The 18824-nt window shown below is 42.0% G+C and overlaps 1 protein-coding gene across 2 annotated transcripts in view; it reads right to left on the reverse strand.

Annotated features, from left to right (window-relative positions):
- arfgef1 (ADP-ribosylation factor guanine nucleotide-exchange factor 1 (brefeldin A-inhibited)) overlaps positions 1 to 18591 on the reverse strand; it is a 49088-nt gene extending 30497 nt beyond the window's left edge. For both annotated transcript variants that reach the window (XM_083936103.1, XM_083936102.1), the window contains exons 1-2: positions 18311 to 18591; positions 2785 to 2815 (exon numbers count right to left, since the gene is read on the reverse strand). In XM_083936103.1, coding sequence (XP_083792229.1) covers positions 2785 to 2815; positions 18311 to 18434 — 155 coding nt within the window. In that variant the 5' untranslated portion in view covers positions 18435 to 18591. The remainder of the gene's footprint in view (positions 1 to 2784; positions 2816 to 18310) is intronic.
- Between the last annotated feature and the right edge of the window lie 233 nt (positions 18592 to 18824).

An 18824-nucleotide genomic window follows, 5' to 3' on the forward strand; every position in this document is an offset into this window, starting at 1 on the left:
CTCGTATTTCATCATTGCAAGGGAAGACAGATTTGTAAGGCAGTAAATCGATACAATAACAGAATCATAATATGTGATTAAATGTCGTCTGGTATTTGGTAGGGGTGTAAGAAAATATTGATACACTTAATAATCACATACTTTTTGTGACACTGCATCGATTCTCAAAAAACATATTGATTAAAGTGAACATGCACAGACTTGTGGCAGACAGTGATTGATTTTGTGTTGATTTTGTGTGGTAGCACTGTTGTAATGCATCATCAGCCATTTGACTCTTCCACTTTAATGTAACATATGGTGGTGTGTTCTTAATACTATGACAGTTTTTTTTAAATTTGATTTTAAATATCAAAATATATCACCTGACTTACAGTATCATAATCAATCAAAACCCTTGTGTGATGAATCATATGTATTGCATCGCCAGATTCTTGCTTATATGCAGCCCTAGTATCTGGTTTGTTGTAATATTGACTTGTTCTTTGAGTGTTGAGCTTGACACTTCATTCTTGACCTCGGAGGGGACAAAAGTCTAACTCTGTCTCACTCAAGGTCCCTTTACTCTCAAGTAGGGCTGGACGATATGACGATATTAGATCGTGAAGGATTAGAACTGGCTGACAATCTGCCAAAGCAGAAAGATCGTAGTATCGTCTGCAGGGCACATTCTATCCACCGCTGTTCTCTGCTCTGCACAGATGCATGAGTTTTTTTCCTTCAGCCAAATCACACTATTGGCTAGTCCTCCTCCTATAGACACGCCGATCAACCATTCATAGGGAACTACAGGCAAGTATGTCTCATCAGAAAATGTAAACAAAACTACAATGTCCTAGCAGCAGGCGAGCGCCAGACTGTCGCATCGACACTTATTCACAGAATGTGTGGAACAAGCTGTGAAATATGTGCCTAAAAAACCTTTTCAACCATCTAAAGAGACAGCATCCTTAACAGTCTACTGAGGGTAAAACAGCAGGGAGACCAGTCACACCGCAGCCAGCAGAGGCAACAGGAAGCTCTTTGTTAAATGTCCACTGTACTTGGCATGCTGATTAAAATTTGTTCAGAAAGGTTCTTTGGCGTAAATGCTGTTATATATTTTCTCTTTTAGGGCTGTAGCCTATTTTACAAAGGGAATACTTTGGTTGCACTGTTGAGTAACTTGAAAAATAATACAAATCAATGATTTTTAAAAACCGTGATATGAAATTTTTGCCATATCACCCACCCCTACTCTCAAATTGGAGATAGTACTGTGTTAGGTCTGGGTTTTTGTCCATGTTGCCGACATCCGAAAGTCATCGACCACTGAGCCTTGGTTTCAGTTTCAGTTTGAATGACTCAACTAGACAGACACAGTAAATCCTCTGTATATGTTTGGTCATTACATTCATTCATCACCTAACATTGGGTGTGAGGCGGGGTACACCCTGGACAAGACGGCAGTCTATCGCAAATTCAAACCAGCTTCTTGCTTTGAGGCGACAGTGCTCACCACCACAGCACCGTGCCGCCCCCATCACTACATTCACTTTATAATTTATTCTGAAAGTATTTCCTAAAGCACTGATGGTGATTCCCTCATCATTAGCTCTCTATATATCAATAGTGTTCAAATATCACAGTATTTATTGCTCAGTGCTGATTCCCATCTGGGTCTTTTATCTACTATATAAAAGGTTTCTAAATTGAAATTACAAAAAATTAATAGATGATAGATAGATGCTGCCCATCCTTATAGATAGAATGAACAAAGGGAAACCAAATAGGACGCAGGATTTGTATTCCTGAGCAGCACTGCAAGACAATTGCATCTATATAACATGAAAAATTAAAGTGCTTGAGATTCAATTCAATTCAATTCAATTCAATTTTATTTATAGTGTCAAATCATAACAAAAGTTATCTCAGGACACTTTACAGAGTAGGTAAAGACCACACTCAATGACTTATTTATGATTTACATAGACCCAACAATTCCTCTGTAGAGTACAGTGGCAACGAAAACCTTCCCTATAACAGGCAGGAACGTCAGACAGACCCAGCTCTGTGGAGGACGGCCATCTGTCTTGACCGGTTGGGGAGGAAGAAAAGGAGAGAGAAAGAGAGAAAAGACACACAGATGGACAGGGAGAGACAGACAGACACACTTCCAGAGATGCAAGCAAAGCCTAACAGTAACTATAATATTTATAGTAATGTGAATATGACGTATATGTTAAGGCAGTTAATACAACAGAATAGTAGAAACAAGCACAGCTAAAGTGACAGAATATGAAAATGATAATAAATCCAGAAGTAGCAGCTACATCCATCTATCTTTGATCTAGCAGTCCTAACCTAAAGGGTAAAATCTGGATGAAGATGGTTACTGCTAAAGCTAATTTGGAGAGAGTGAAAAAGCTGGAGAAAGATAATGGCCAGTGGAAATGGAGAGATGAATGGAGGGGGCAGTGTGCGAGAGGGGAAACAGAGGGATACAAATGTATGAGGGGGAAATTAAATGACAGGCGGAAGAAAGGATGGGGAAGAGGAGAGGTGGCCCTCATGCTACGTTTCATTCCAAGCTCACGTTACTTGGCAGCCCGAACCCACACACACACAGGCACACGCATACACACACACACACTCACACACACACACGCACACGCACTTCTAATCCTCTCTACTAGTCTGAACACAGGAGAAAGCGATAGAGAGGCTTGCAGTTGGAAAGAGAGACAAAACTAATGAAATGACCCCCGATGCCTTATTGTGTCATGTAATTAAACAATTGCTTACCTTAATTTTTCGGATTCCTCTTTGATTTCCTCTGAAATAGAAAAAAAAGAAAGGGAAGACATGATACATTAGTCAGGAATGTAAATTATGCATTGTTTACCTTTACCTTTTCTGTTTTAACTTATAATGAATGTTGATTGCACAATGTAATGGCTACAGAATCATGACAAGACCAGCGTTTAGACTGGTACACTGTCTACCAACGGATACATACTCCCAGAAAAATGACAACTCGCTTTACGGCACAGAGGAAAGCACAGTTGTACCTGTACTTATGACAATATATACATATAACGCTAACGTTACGCCGCATCATAAACTCTAACTATACCGGCAAAGTAAACATGTTCTAGTAGAAACCCAAAATACAAGTATGAACCTGGAAGCGTTTGCACATCAGATTATGTTTTTCAGAGCCTTCGTGTGTGTGTGTGTGTGTGTGTGTGTGTGTGTGTGTGTGTGTGTGTGTGTGTGTGTGTGTGTGTGTGTGTGTGTGTGTGTGTGTGTGTGTGTGTGTGTGTATGTGTAGGCTACATACTGTACGTACTGTGCTGACAATAAAGATACACGTAACTGCACATATCTGACATGTTTTGCACTCTAGCTGCAAGAACAGAGGGACTTTAAAGACACTTGTGTTAAGTATTCAAGCAGAAACTTTGTGCAGCTTTTTTTCTTTTTTTTTCTCTCCGTCGTGTCGTCATGGTGATAGCGTTGTTGACGTCCCACAGCTGTACAGAACGGAGTCTGGTTAATGTATTGCCTCAGCTGCAGCTCGCCCCCCCCAAAAAAATGTAATCATTATTCACTCTGCACCATGTCCGTGAGCCGGGCCAACATTTGTGTTTATTTCACAGATCTCCAGGCATGAAAGCAGTTGTATGAACTTGCTGAGCGCTGGCCCAGAAGAGCGTAAAAAAAAAAGAAGAAAAAAAAGAGAGAGACAGAAACACAGAGGGGTGGATGAGTGAGATAGAGAGACAGAAATAGAGCTAGAGAGAGCGGAAGAGAGGCCAATTTGGTGCTAGACATGAAAGGGGGCCTTCAATGAGGAAGCTTTTTAAAACACACTGGCATTGCAAAGTCCTCATATAACTGCAGCAGCGTGTGATGGTTGGGGAAAACCCCACTAATGCAATGACAGCCCAATTATTTCACTGCTGGAAGCCGAACAGCCTTTTCAAAGAAATCCACTTGGCGAGAATATTTAGCACTTAACACTCTGTGGAATTAAATTAAGGCTGGTTTCAACCGTGTTTTACTGTACTACCCACAAGGGGAAACAGTCAAGAAGCAATGCCAAGTGTCGTTTTTTGAATTACAACTGCCTGAATCTAATCCATACATCCGGTACATACATGCTGTCACAACTGGCCTACGGGAGTGAAAAAGCTCCAAGTCCCTGTGGGTCTGACATGAGATCCAAACACATATGATCTTGTCATCTTTTCACATCATTATTCTGAGGGAGACTGAATGGAGTCTTGGAGTGTTGACCTAAGTCATGTCTTTCAGTTCTGTGGTGTAACGTACTCTCTGTGTGTGTGTGTGTGTGTGTGTGTGTGTGTGTGTGTGTGTGTGTGTGTGTGTATGTGTATCAAACTATCAATGTTATGATGTTGTTGCACTGCCTTCAATGCCTTGTACACATTAGACTATAAAATAAAGGGCCCATGTGACAGGTTTTGTCCCACAAATAGTCCAAAATTCAAATTTATTAAAATGTAAAATGAAGTAGAAGCAAAAAAGCTTTGTCAAATATGTGATATTTTCCTTGATGCATGACTTATGATTAATCATTTAATAATAATTTCCATTACTTATTCATATTCAAAGATTATTCTCCTGAGTAAATGGGGGGGGGGGGGGGCATTCAATCTGATATGAATAGAAGTTCTGGCTCGAGCCGGCAGACAGGAACAAAAACAAAAAGAGAGAGAGATGAAAGACAGAAACACACAGTCGGACAGATCTAGAAGTGGAAGTGCTGAGAGAAACCAGGTACTCCCAATTAACTTAATAATGATGGTAACTTTCTCATATTAGCTGTGACCTTTGGATTTATTTAATGTAGGGACATTTCTGGAAAAACTCCCATTAAAATGTGTTTATTTTATGCCTTTTCTTTTTGATCATACTATCACAACGGTCTCACCGCAGACTGTCTTGTCTTCCCAGGTCAAATCTGGCACTTTGACGCGTATGAATACATTTTGTTCCTCAGTAAGAGATGTTGACTCAAGCGTTAAGAGCCTATTAACTACTTTTGCTGCTGCTTTTTGTACTGATCATACATGTACGACCTGCATCAAATACATTGTTTGTAGTCAGCACTTTAAATTAATTAACTAAAAAGCTCATAATTATTTCCTTGTCCTCTAATGCTGGGCCATCATTCTATACAATGTGTAAAAATGGTAGTGTTGTACTGTATTGGATTTTACTATTATTATTTTTTTTGTTTATACTGTGTTTATGTGTGTATTTTAATTTTTGATGTCAAAGCAATTTGTAAACTGCTGTTTTTAAAGATGCTATACAAATAAAGTTATTATTATTTCTAATATCGATCAATAAATGACTTCTTTGTGATCATTCTACAAGAATCCAAATTGCTTGTTTTCTCTGACCAACAGTCCAAAACTGAATGATTAATCATTCATTATCGGAATTGTTGTGATTTATTTTCTCTTGAGCGACTAAAGCATTACTTGTTTCAGCACTAATTATCACAGTGATGAATACTGCATTATAAAAAACATGAATATTCATCAAAATAAATCATCTTGCTCTGTGTATTCCCATCCAACTTTGAAATTCTTGACAACCAATCGGCAAGTTTTTTTTCTCCTTCCAAAGTGAATAATCAGCACAGTCCGATCTTTCATCTCTCCCAGCAACCCTTTCACTTTAGCTGAAGTGCCAGACAAAGCCCGACATCATAGAGCTGTACCTGAGAGAAAAACCAGAGTGGTATCACACTGTACCGCACGCTGCGTGTCTGTCTCTCTCCTGCAAGTCTGCCGCTCTGTAGTCCATAACATAAAAGTTACAGCAGGTGCTCCAGAGGTCTCTTTTCCAGGATGTGTGAAATTACAAACACACACTGACCCCAGGCTATTCTGCTTTTTTTAATATCAGCTTCACGTCAAACGGTTTCTGAAGCACAGGGTTATCAAATTTATGCAAAACATATAGACACACACACACAAGTCAAAGACAGGCAGGTTGGCACACAGGCAGCCGGCTAGATTGGAGGGGTTGGGATTGTCATATTGTCGGTGTAAGTAACCGTCAGATAATTAGCTTGGTGTGTCAGGAGTGTTGATGAGGAATTGTCACCCAAGGATTGGAGCAGTGAAACCATGGCAACAGTGGGTGGTGTTGGTGATGAGAAAGAACAGATATACAAGTGCTGGATACTCCTGGGACTGGGCAGACGCGAGATGCAAAATTAAAGCTGAGGAATCATGACTGATCTGCCAGCTATTGGTTTCAAAACAAACACACGCAGTTATATAGTGCAGACATATGCTGCCCGGGAGGCAGGCACAGGCTCACACACACACACACACATGCAAAACTAAACAATTACTTTACAATTTACATCATTTTTTATCAACATAGCCATGATATAATCAGAAATTCTGCAATGAATAAAACCCACTATATAAAAGAGAAAACCGAGTATTTAAGTCTGCATTTGCCTCGTAGCAGACAGGGAGAGACATCACAAAATGGCTAATCAGAGGCTGATCGGGTGTCCCAACATAAACCAAACACTGGATAATAACACCATAAATAAGCACAGGAGCAAATAAATTCTTTACTGGCGGAAGAAAAATGTTTAATTTAGTTGACAACGTTGGTATCGACATTGCAACGATAATGTAGGGTTGACCTTTGGTGTGTTAACAAACAATGACAGCTAGAACATTCTGGTAAGGTTAGAAAAGTACACCACTTGTAATGCAGCCTTTAAACAGGAAAAGACAACACTAATATAGCAAATCTAGGACGATATCTAGTCATATATCACATTTACAATATAATATTGATACATAAGCCCTAAGTGACAAGTTCTACAGCAGCTTGCAGACATACAATATCTGGGAACTCAATTATTTATGGTGATGGTGGTTTGTGATAGAAAGAAGTTTACAATTCCTTCTGTAGAGGCTATCGTGAGCCGAAACAGTCTTCTGTTACTTATTAACCCAACCCCACTCTCCTTCTGCCTCAGCTCTGCAGCGGCCGTACTAAATACCACTGACCTTGTCCTGGTTTGTCCCGGGAACTTGGTATAATCAAAGAACGACAACAAAAGCACCAGCAGCAGTAGTTCAGTGTTAATGGGTAAAATCTCCTCCATGCTGACGTCTCGCAAGACTGCAGTGATGCAGATGAAACCGAATGCCTCGGCACTTTTTCAATCTAATGACTCCACATGAAACAACCATGGGCTCTAGTGAATCAACTAGTGAAACTTGTGAAAATGTGACAACTGAAACTCTGAGAAACTTGAGACTTACACAAAGCCCAGACCTGATGTATTCATTTGTACTGAAGATAGGATTAGTTGTCTTCATGGTGCTCACCTTAAAACAAACACAGACTGAAACACTGCTTTTACCAAACCCCGGTGGGGAAAGTTGCATTAGGCACCTATTTCACTGACCACCAGATACATTAGAGGGAGCCATCCTGCTCTCCTGTGAGCTGTAACCCAGACCTCAACACAAAGCTTTTGAGAGCTCCATAATGTATGACAGCAGCCTGCTAAGCCGTCTCTCATCTTCAAGGTACTTTTTTCTGTCGTACCCTGACTTTTAGCCAGATCTTTACAGTAGATGACAGTTAGACAGTAAATGAGCATTAAAGCCAGCACACCAAATCCCCCTTGGAGACAGTGATTCAACTTTTAATACACCAGTTGAAAAAGAAATGTGTACATTGGTCCACTGCCGGTTTTTAGTTTATACTGAATCACGTATAAACCCCCCACATATATACACACACACGCACACGCACACGCGCACACACACACACACACACGCACGCACGCACGCACGCACGCACGCTGCCTCTAAGCTGGGGAGAAGGTCAGTCAAAAGCTGGCTAATCATTTCTCCACTTTGCTCTGGAGTGACTGCGGTCTCCAAGCCAGGATAAAGGCACGAGTGGGCAGAGGGAGATTTGGGAGAGCTGGTAAGTGTAAAAAATGGACATGCATGAAAGCAGCAGGGTTTGAGCACACACTCAAGTCAGGTACTTCCTGAGTGTCAAATGGTTTTGTAGCACCAACAGTATTGACGGTCTCTGTCTTCCTGATGGGGAAATAAAAAGCTTCCTAATTTCAGAAAACATTCAACCCTGAAACCTTGACGTCTGTTTTTATACCATGACACACAAAGTTGCTGAGTCAATCCAACAATTACGGCATGATTAATTCATGAAACATACCCTCCTTGGAACCATAATGTATTTGTTATTGGATGCCACCATGCCTGGTGAAGACAACACTGCACAAACATCCTTGCAGATCAGCCTTAGTGGCAGACTTATTAAAGCAGACATAAAAGTCTACTGTAGGCCCCTCAGTACAACAAGGTCTGATATACAGCACCAATACAACCCTGCTTCTGTGAAAAATGCCTGACAATTTTTGAAGTGAGCTAACGCAAAACAACCAAATGCCATCTCTGTCAGCCACAATGTCGCACCAGCATGGAAAAATTAGCATGTCACCATGTAATAGGGGTGGGCGGTTTGACGATATTAGATCGTGAAGGATTAGTTTTTTTTTTCCTCAGCCAAATAAAACTATTAGCTAGTCCGTTTAATGCCCGCCCTAAAGTCACGCCAATCAATCAATCATAGCAAACTACAGGCAGTGACAAGGATTTTTCATTACCCATCCTGTTTGATTCCGAGTGAAGCAGGAAGTCAGACTAAAGCGTCGTAGCGAGCATGCACTTTAATGGAATAAGTGGAACAAACTGTAAACTAACTAACTAACTAAACTTAATGGTTTTATTTTACCTACTTATTAGTGAAGTGAACCTGAACACATTGGGCAAATACAATGTCTATCGCCGGTTGCTGGGGTGATGGTGGCCGGTTAGAACTTTTTACATATCGCCCAACCCTAACTGAAATCGCTGTTATTTTGTGAGATAAAAGACACACCCACCTCTCAGCTTTAACGTGACGGTGTTGGACTGAGATGCCAGGATAAACACAGCCTGATCTTGACTGAAAGACGACAACACCCCACTCTGTCGCTGAACTTGACAGTTAGCAGAGACAGGTTTCTGCAGTGCTTTATATAATACATGTTTCAAAGGGGCTTATCAGGGATCCCTTCAATCACACTTACACACTGAGCTACAGCAAAAGCCGATCATGGCTTAGATATCAAATGCACAATGGTGTAGTCAGCCTCTTAGGATGCAAATGTGCAGCTGCAATAGATAAGGCTGATGAATCAGCAAGGGAAGGATTTAGGAACCCTGAGCCAAAGGTTAGCAGGAGGATTGTAGCAGGGTTACTACTTCAAATCCCTAGAATATCTTTGAGGAAAATCAGAGCTGGGTGAGGAATGTGCCCCCCTTCTGCAGCTACTACAACCAAACTCCCTGGCCTGAAAACTGCAGTTTATCCCCTATTACTCCAAATATGAGTTTATATATCTGGAGGAAAGTAATCAGTGTTGCTTAAAGATGTGCATGCATATTCATTAAACATTCACTGCATAAATAAAACAGTACATGTTCGCTAGGGGGCTGAAGCTACAACACATGATGATGCATTTTAGAAAATACAACATCCATTAGCACACACAAGCAGAACGGCAGTCTATTTTCATGATGCATCACATTTAAAACATGACAAATCAAGCTGCTCCCCATCTCTCACTGCTGACAACTAAAGTCTAATTCTTCTTCTTTCTGGTGGGCGCCACGCTGCTTTAGTAGCGTGACAAAGCATTCCTAAGCCAGCAGCAGCAGCAGCAGCACCCTGCTGGAAGTGTCCGCCACAGGGACGACTGCTCGCCAGGACCATTAACACTGGAATCACAGGTCCTATCCCTTCCCCGGGTGCGTTTGTGGTCATGTAATGTGTGCTTCTGCAGCAGTGCGTTGAGAAAAGCACCAAGGAGTTCTTCTCTATGAGTAAGTCCTCATTTAGCATGCAGATGAGGATGCACACGAGCATGCAATAGGGCAAATATTCTTTCTAACTCAAGCTGTTGGATCAACACTAATTCAATAAGTAGACATTCTTCCAGCAAGATGTTAACTAACAGAATCATAATCAAACATGCACCAATAACACACACACACACACACACACACACACACACACACACACACATACACATACACATACACATACACACACACACACACACACACACACACACACACACACACACACACACACACACACACACACACACACACACACACACACACACACACACACACACACACACACACACACACACACACACACACACACACACACACACGCACACGCACACGCACACGCACACGCGCACACGCACACGCACACCAAAAATCGCATGGGAGCTCGAACATTTCATCAATTAAGACACAGCAGAGCCTTGCACACGGCTGCACCCCTGGGCAAGAGGGGACAGAGATAAACAGACAGCTCTCCGGGGATGGCTCTGCAATACGTCACAAGACCAGGAGCAAGAAAACAGCCTCGCTGGGAGGGGACGGCGGGCTCAGGCGCAGAGTGAGGAGAGGAAAAGATAGACAGCGAGAGAAAGCAGGGACAAGGACGAGGCTGGCTTCCAAAACAAATCAGCTATGTAAACCTGCTCCATGGTTTGTGTCCGCATGCTGCATGAGTGTGTGTGTATGCTCACATTACAAGGCTACTAGAGGGGAACACTATGCTGGGTCTCATTTAACACTGTAGTGAGGCATGTTTTGGTTCTGTGTTGCCTTGTGCGTTAAACAGAAAGAGAAGGGCAAAGAAAGGGTAAAATGTATCCTAAACACTTCCTGCCCTTTAGGTGCATCAAACATCTGCAATATGATAAAGAAGAGTCCTTTTTAATGGGCATCCAACAATCTTTACACACACACACACGTACACACGCACACACGCACACGCACAAGCACACGCAAGGTTAGAGGTCACTCCCCGACTCAGTTTCCATCTCCTGAGCGAGGAGCTGGAGACTGAGAGAAAGGCCATCCCGCCTCCAGCAGTACCATTTCCATTTCAAAGAGCTTAGAGCCCATCTGCATCTGGCATGGATCCCATGGTTGGCTCTAACCACTCTGTACGCAGCGATCAGCTAAATTTCAATCCAGTGCCCGGTGATTGCTTCCAACTCACGGTGGTCACAGGCAGTGAATGTGTCTCCAAACATGGACCACTGACTGTGCAGGATGTTCAAGCAGATGAAGAAAAAAAAAAAAAAAACCTACTGTGAGTGTGGCTGGACAGGATAAGAGAAATAAGCTGAGGAGACAAGAAGAGGACCCTCAGGCCTCAGATGGACATAAACTGGCTTTATGCTGGTGCAAGATGTATAACGTAAAGTTTTATCTCCATCCAGTGTCCATCCTTGGGGCTGTGAACATTATTACATCGCGGGTGTGTTTGTTTATTAATCAAGCAGCAGCATTTTGGGATACAGCTGATATAAAAACAATGTCCACAGGCATAATAATAATAAAAACTACACTGTAGCTTTGCACCGCTAAGATTGGCTAAATCTGCTGGTGAATCCACATGTAGGTGTACACCTCCACCTCCTAACAAACGTACATGAAAACGGGGTGTCTGCAACCACCGCGGAGAGCCTGAGAAAAATCAGACCCCTGACATTTCTATTGTCCAGGCTGAAAGGAAAGGTTGCAGAACAGTAATTACATTTGGAGGGGAAGAAGGAAACACTGTCAGGAGGTTGTCTGGGCTACCTAATCGTGTGTGTGTGTGTGTGCGTATTATTTCTTTGTGTGTCCAACCAACCCCCTCACTTGCAATTGCATAAGTCTGTGTCTAATCACTAGTCTCACCCCCATGGCTGAATCAAGGCTCTCTGGGTTTTTTTTTTGCCTAAAAGTCCCAATAACTCAGCCTCCACTGATTACTCAGCCGTAGGCTATGTTATTGGAATGGATTCATCTTCAATAACGCCGCTGCTGATACATGATTTGGCACTTTTTGGCCCCAACGCTATGAATTGCACTTTCTGTAACAGGCTTATTATTATTGTTGCGGGGCTGTGCTGCACAAGCTGCAGATAATAGCCAGTCAGTAGAAGATAAATATGTGTCCTGTGAACTGCATCCTCCTCCTCCTCCTCCTCCTCCTCCGCTCATTCAGATGAAGTGCCCCCTCTTTTAGGTCCCAGCATGCTTTGCGGCAAACTATGACACTAGTAAAAACTTCCCAGAGGTGCACCATGTGAGAGGACCATTGCAGTTGTTTGAATTACGACCTGATTTCATGTACACAGAGTTACAAAGTAAAGCAAGGAAGGCTCACAACACTAAGTTATAGAAATTATATTATGAAATATCTTGAGTTCCTTTCCACACAGGTATTGCATTAGCAGTTCTGAGTTCTGAACAGAGTACACAAGTCCACTGTACGCTGATATAGTAGCAAAAACTGATTTTAATTCCAGTTCAACTGTAATCTCCGAATTCCTTCTGCGTAACACTGCCTCCTTACTCGCACCTTCTTTTTTAACTGCCTCTTCCTCCCCCCAACTTCCTCAGTGGTGTATTATTTGCTTGGTACCAACTTTCCTTGGACAAATACAGAGGATAGATCAACAGAAGATAGATAATATAGATAAATACAAGCAACACACGATGAAGGGAAGTGGAGGGGAGAAATAGGAGGGTTTCTCTTTATCCGACTCATCTGTTTGCAGTATAATTAATGAATCGCCTGTCCTGGGACAGAAAGAGGAATAGGGGGAGAAAAATAATGAATTATGTATGGAGGTATCAGTTGAAGAAAATACATTTTAAAAAGAGGAAGGGGAGAAAAGAAACAGACTCTTCCTTCTAAATTCTAAACTGTCTCGCTCGTATAGATAAAGGGATTATTTATGCTTTCAGAGTGTGCACTGACTCTGCCAGGTTGACAACTCCACTGCTAATTATCAGAATACCAGTCAATCTTTGGGGTTACAAGCAGCTTAAGTGTCTGCACTCAGTCTGGAGGAGAAAAACGAGACAGAAACCAGGCACGGGGCCTCACCCCTTCTCATGTCGCCCTCTCCTTTAGGGAAATGTAGCAGTAGACCTGGTTGCGGGACAATTTAAGGCAGCATATTTACTATACTTTCAACACATACAGCACGTTAAAAATCCTGGTAAGAACCCATTGACTACAGACTAAGAATAAAGTTTAGTCTGTCTAGTCAGGTCTCCATTTGTTTGTAAAGTAGCTCTATGTGGAAGAAGATATGGATATCCTTTATACAATACTCACAATTCAACTTTTGAGCAGAAAACTGAACTGCAAATATGCATGCAAACGTATCTGATTCCTGAAGTCGTACAGCGGAACATTAGTGCCAGGGGTGACATGAAATTGTAGCCGACGGCTGTCATCTCTCCCCTCGTTTACACTTTCTCATCCCCAGCAATGCCCCCCACTTTTATCGTCAGATTACCTGTTGTGCTTCTGCTGCGTGGAAATCAGAATGAAACTTCTGAGTTGATAAGTTTCTGTCAGGACTATGAATGATGGTGGTAAAGAGGTTGTCAGGCGCACAAATCAAGGAAGCTTTTATTATTCATCCTTGGCTTGCCCCTGACAGCAGCCCTCACACCTGCACTTTATATTTCAGGATCATTTATAGCCTGGTGCTTATCATTGGTGAACATATGGCGTGTATAGTGCAGCTTATCGTGTGTTCACCATCCTTAATGATCAGAGGTACATTTGTTCCATTGGCCACCCTGCCTGTTTTGCTAACTCTAAAGAAAAAGGTGGCGCGGTGAGGCAGTGGCCTTGATCTTGGTGCAGAAAGCAGCAGTTTGCAAATTCTTGTTGATTTTGTCTGTGTTTACAGTTTTATTCAAGGTTTTTTGACCTTGGATGGGAAGGTTTTTTGCCACAGTTATGCCGCAAATGCAGTGGCATTAGTTAGTTGAACCTGTCAAACAACGTGGTTTGGTCTAAATTAGATCTTACACTGAAACATCCATCATGTAACGGAAACATTTCTCTTATTGGGCGAGCAGTGGTGTCACCATCGAGTTTACATGTTCTCCCTGTGTCAGCGCTCCAGGTTCTCCAGTCTCCTCCAACACTCCAAAGACATGCAGGTGTGGTTGTTGGTGTGAATGTGAGCATAAATGGTTTTCTGTTTACGTGTGGGCCAATGTGATAATCTGGCGGCCTGTCCAGGGTCCACCAGAAGGGGAGTGATTTCCCCTCTATTTTTCAGATCTACTGAATTAAAGTTATGGCACAAATTGACATAATATATTCTTACTTAGAATTGTTAAATCTGGTAGCTCACGTATCACTTCAAAGCTAGAAAAGCTATGATATCAAAACCCAACAACATTTATCCATCTTTCTATAGTATAGTCAGACAATTATAACAATGTTACTATCAAAATATGATAATATTATATTATATATATATTAATATAATAATATAAATGAAAGGAAACAAAACACTACCATTATCGCACGCCAAGAGTCAGTGGCTTGATATTGCAACCAGATCCTGCTTTATTGTAATTTCTTTTCTCATTTCCACCCCATGTTGCAAAACACTCAGATTTAATGAATGCCAAACCCCTCAGACCACCAGGAACATACCACAGGCACTCAAACTGTCAATATCTCAGAGCAGGCAAACTGTCAAGCCAATTGACAAGGATAACGCTTGCTCACAGCACAACTTTCTGGCATAACATTCACACGCCGCTCTCACATACACCCCTATAAAAAGTCTCTCAAGAGTTGGTGGACAAAACAGCAACAACACACAGATGAATAATGGATTTTGTCAGGTGGCAAAGGTGAATCCAATGGCATGTCCATGTTGCTTTGTGTCTGCTTGATGCGATAGTAAGTAGTTTGTTTGTGTGAATGTTGTGCGCACTACAAAGTATTGACCCCTAAATTTAAGCTACACCTATAGGTATTGAGTAAATACTTACTCCTCAGTGACAAGACAAAAAACAGGTATATTGAGTATACAACAAAGCTTCAGACATGAGTAGAGTTGTTGTTTCAGTGGCTGCCTCCAGAACCTGAACAGAATATGCATCAGCAGGCAACAACAACGGGAGGCATCAAGAATGCATGTGAAACCAGTTTCCAGGTTGCTGTGACCTATACAACTGACCCTCAGATCACACACCAAGGGGAGAGATAATGAGCAGTGTGCTCAGCAGGACTCAACTCCTTAAGTGACCACTAGCCTGGATACAAGTTGGCACTCCTCTTGGTGCGGTAGATTGTGTGATTGTGAGTGATTTAGCTTGATTTAGCTTGTTACATTCACAGTAGGACAGGTGGGGTATAAAAACATCACTCTACTGAGCCAGCATCATGTGAAGCTCGCAATGTGCGACAACAACAAACCTATACAGTATATGCTCTGAAAAGGTGAAAGGGAGATACAGAATGAGGGCCTTTGATATTTTGAGTTAACGTCGGTCTTACCCTCTGTTTAGTACTGACTATCAGACATATCCTCTCAAAGAAGCAGACGGTGCGATTCAAATATAATAGGGCCCTACACCGCTGCAGTTTAGAGCGTGAGACATTGAGACAGTATTCTTTTTGGGAAACTGCTGAGTGACATTTTCATAATCCAAAAGAAAGGTCAGTTAGGGACAGAGGAGGGCGTACTGTCTGTCAAAGGTCACCTAGTCAGAGCCCTTTGACTCATTCTTATGCATTTAATCCCTACAGCAATGAAAAACATATAAAAGAGCCTAAATCTATATGCCGAATATGATAAAACAGGAATGACAGGCTAAGTAAAATACCATCTTGTGTTAAGCAAAGAACAATTCAAACAATACCTAGCTTTGCATAGTGAATAAATAGTAGAACATTCAATGACAGCAAAGAGGAGACTCTGGCACAGGCACGCTCTCTGAGATGTCTCAGAGCCCCGAGAGCTAGAGGGGATTACATAAGTCACTCAGTATACTGGGTCACCCAGTTGTTTTTGATATACTACTGAACCGCTCACTACGCTCATTTTGTAGATTTTTAGAGTAGGCTTGAGCCTCAGTGTGAAGTTAAAATCAGAATAAACAGTTAATAGTGATGATATGTTATACCATTTCATTTTTGCACACAGGTTTTTACCTGAATATTGTTCCTTTGTTTTCTGACCTCAGAAGACCGACAACCACTGACTGTGTGACAGCTACACCCATAAATAGAATTAGTGTTAACTGGTGAATATTAATTAGCAGCATAGAGATAGACTGTAATGGTGATGTCATCTGTTGAATGACTGCTAGAAGCCATGGCTCAGTTTGTTTGTCTGTCTGTTTGTCAGCCGGATTAGGGAAAAACTCCTGGCTCGATTTTCATAAAACATGATGGAAGGGTGTGGCATGGGGCGAGGAAGAACCCAATACATTTTGGAGTGGATTTGAATCACAGGGCGGTTACAATAATTACTTTTCACTTTTCGTTAATATTCAGAGATTTGTTCATTTGTGCTGCATTCATGTAGTGTCAGAATAATTGCGCAAAAAAAAGAGTTCCCGATCATATTTCATTGCTCAGCTGATCCGTTTCCTTTTCTCATTGTCATCATGCAAATATTGGAAACAGCTATCAAGGTGTTATTTAAACACTATAGAATATAACACATCTACTTTGTAGCATCCATGGTGTTTCCACATTACAAATTAAAGCTCACGAACACACCAGAGTCAGAAGAATGACTTCCCGACTTAGGTAATGGGACCATCTGAGGAGCATGTGAACGCACCATTGGCCTTGGCGGAGGTCTGGGCTCTCTGAGTGCCATTGTAGTTGGTTTCTGGTTGTTTTCAGACACTTACAACGGACAGAGTGTGTCATCCGCTGACATCATCAATTGAATACTGACTCTCCACATTTATGTTCTTTTTTCACTTTAAACCCAAGCTAGAGAGAGCCTCTCTCTCACAACTAAGTGGGGGGAAGGAGTATAAGCATTTGTGTGTAGGTGGGCTGGTTTTACATAAACACCAGAGCAAGCCTAGACAAACACGATCCATGTATTTAGCCTTCAAGGCCATTTTAAAAGCCTACAGCAGCTGAATGAGTTGGTAGAGGCAGCAACTGTCGGGACAGGTTGGATGTTTGGCTGCTGCACAACATGGGCTCATTGTTTCTTTGGTAGGGTCATATTACTCCCTTTGCAGGACAAAACACAGCTTGTTCCAACCGAGAGCAGATAAAAAACGGTCCGACAAGTGAAGATAACATTAGTTATGGTGTTATGAAAGGGTCAACTATGAGCTGCTCTGGTTCTATGTGAATCTCTGTTTGGTCTAAACTGAAATAAAAATGTATATTCATTATTAATTGTCAGCCCAAGGACGTGTTTCGGAAAATACACCTGCTAACAAAAAGCTTCATAAAGTCACCGCATGTAGTTCAATTAAAACAGGAAGTTAGGATGTGTAGACTTCAAAATAAAAGCGCAGCTGGCGTGGTCTTGATACAAATGCTTTATGAAGTATTATTTTATGTTAATTATTTATTAAATACATTCTATTTTTTTCCACTCAGGATTTTTCAATTCTTTTCATCAGTATCACGTGTATTTAAATTGTAATTTTATTTGAGGTCAGACCGGAAACTATATCTTCTTATTCTAAACAACTTGACATTGTTCTAGCAAAGGTGCTAGTGACAGCTGACACCTTCTGCCTTCACTGTCCCGACTTTGCAGTTTTACAACATACTAATAAAAATGATATCCCAGCGTATTCACTGATAATAAATAACCGCTGTAATAAAGGACCAATATGTCTTCAACAGTCTGTACTCATCGCGCACGGCTCAGTCTCGTGTACCAGGAAGAGACACAAACACCTCACCTTTATGGGCTTAAATATACACAATGTAGCTGTTTAGATACATATAGTTTACACATGACAAATGTATAAGATGTAGCTGTTGGACACAGCCTTAAACAACTTTGTTTCTTCTCCAGTGCTCGGCCTGCAGCATCGGTTCAGTGTTGCAAACACCCACCCCTCCTGCTGCACCATTTCCGTGTTTTATACGGAATCGTTTCCACGGAGCCCGTGCCACGTCAATTAAATACGCAGGTTTTGCTACATTATAACGCCAGACAATGAAGACAATATTAGCAGCCGGCATTTTAATGAATGGAAAACACACTGTTGTTGCCAAAAACACTGCGACATTGTTGCAGGATAACCGGTTAAGAAGTGAGAAGGGTGCATGACGTGTCTAAATCAATGAGTCCAAGACACGGGGAAATGTGGAGCTAAAGAACAACATTACTTACCAAGTGCCACTTCGCAGGCTTTGCGCAATTGTGAGTGGTGAGCCTTTTTCACCTCCTTGTCGGCCAGGATCTTTTCCAAAGCTCGTGTAAGGAACATGTTTTTCGTCTTTTTGCCCTCAAACATGTCGCACCGGAATTTGGGGCGAGGTGTGCCTGGTCCCAAGGGGGGGAGTGGGGGCTGCAGCCGCCTCGAATGGAGATGTATTCCTTTACAAATGTCAGTCGCGGAGCCCCTAACAGACAAACATAAATAAACACAGAAGGTGGGGTAAATCCCTCAGATTTCCATTACAACGACCTGCCTCCTGCGCCATGTTGGAGAGAGGAAACGACGTCACGTACGTTCGAGAACGGCCGCAGTGAGGCAGGAGAGAGAGAGGGAGAGAGAGAGGGAGAGAGAGAGAGAGGTAGATAGAGAGAGAGAGGGAGAGGGAGAGGGAGAGAGAGAGAGGTAGAGGTAGAGGGAGAGAGAGGGAGAGAGAGGGAGAGAGAGAGAGAGAGAGAGAGAGAGAGA

Source organism: Echiichthys vipera (assembly GCF_963691815.1).
Source record: "Echiichthys vipera genome assembly, chromosome: 21".
NCBI classification, from domain to species: domain Eukaryota; kingdom Metazoa; phylum Chordata; class Actinopteri; order Perciformes; family Trachinidae; genus Echiichthys; species Echiichthys vipera.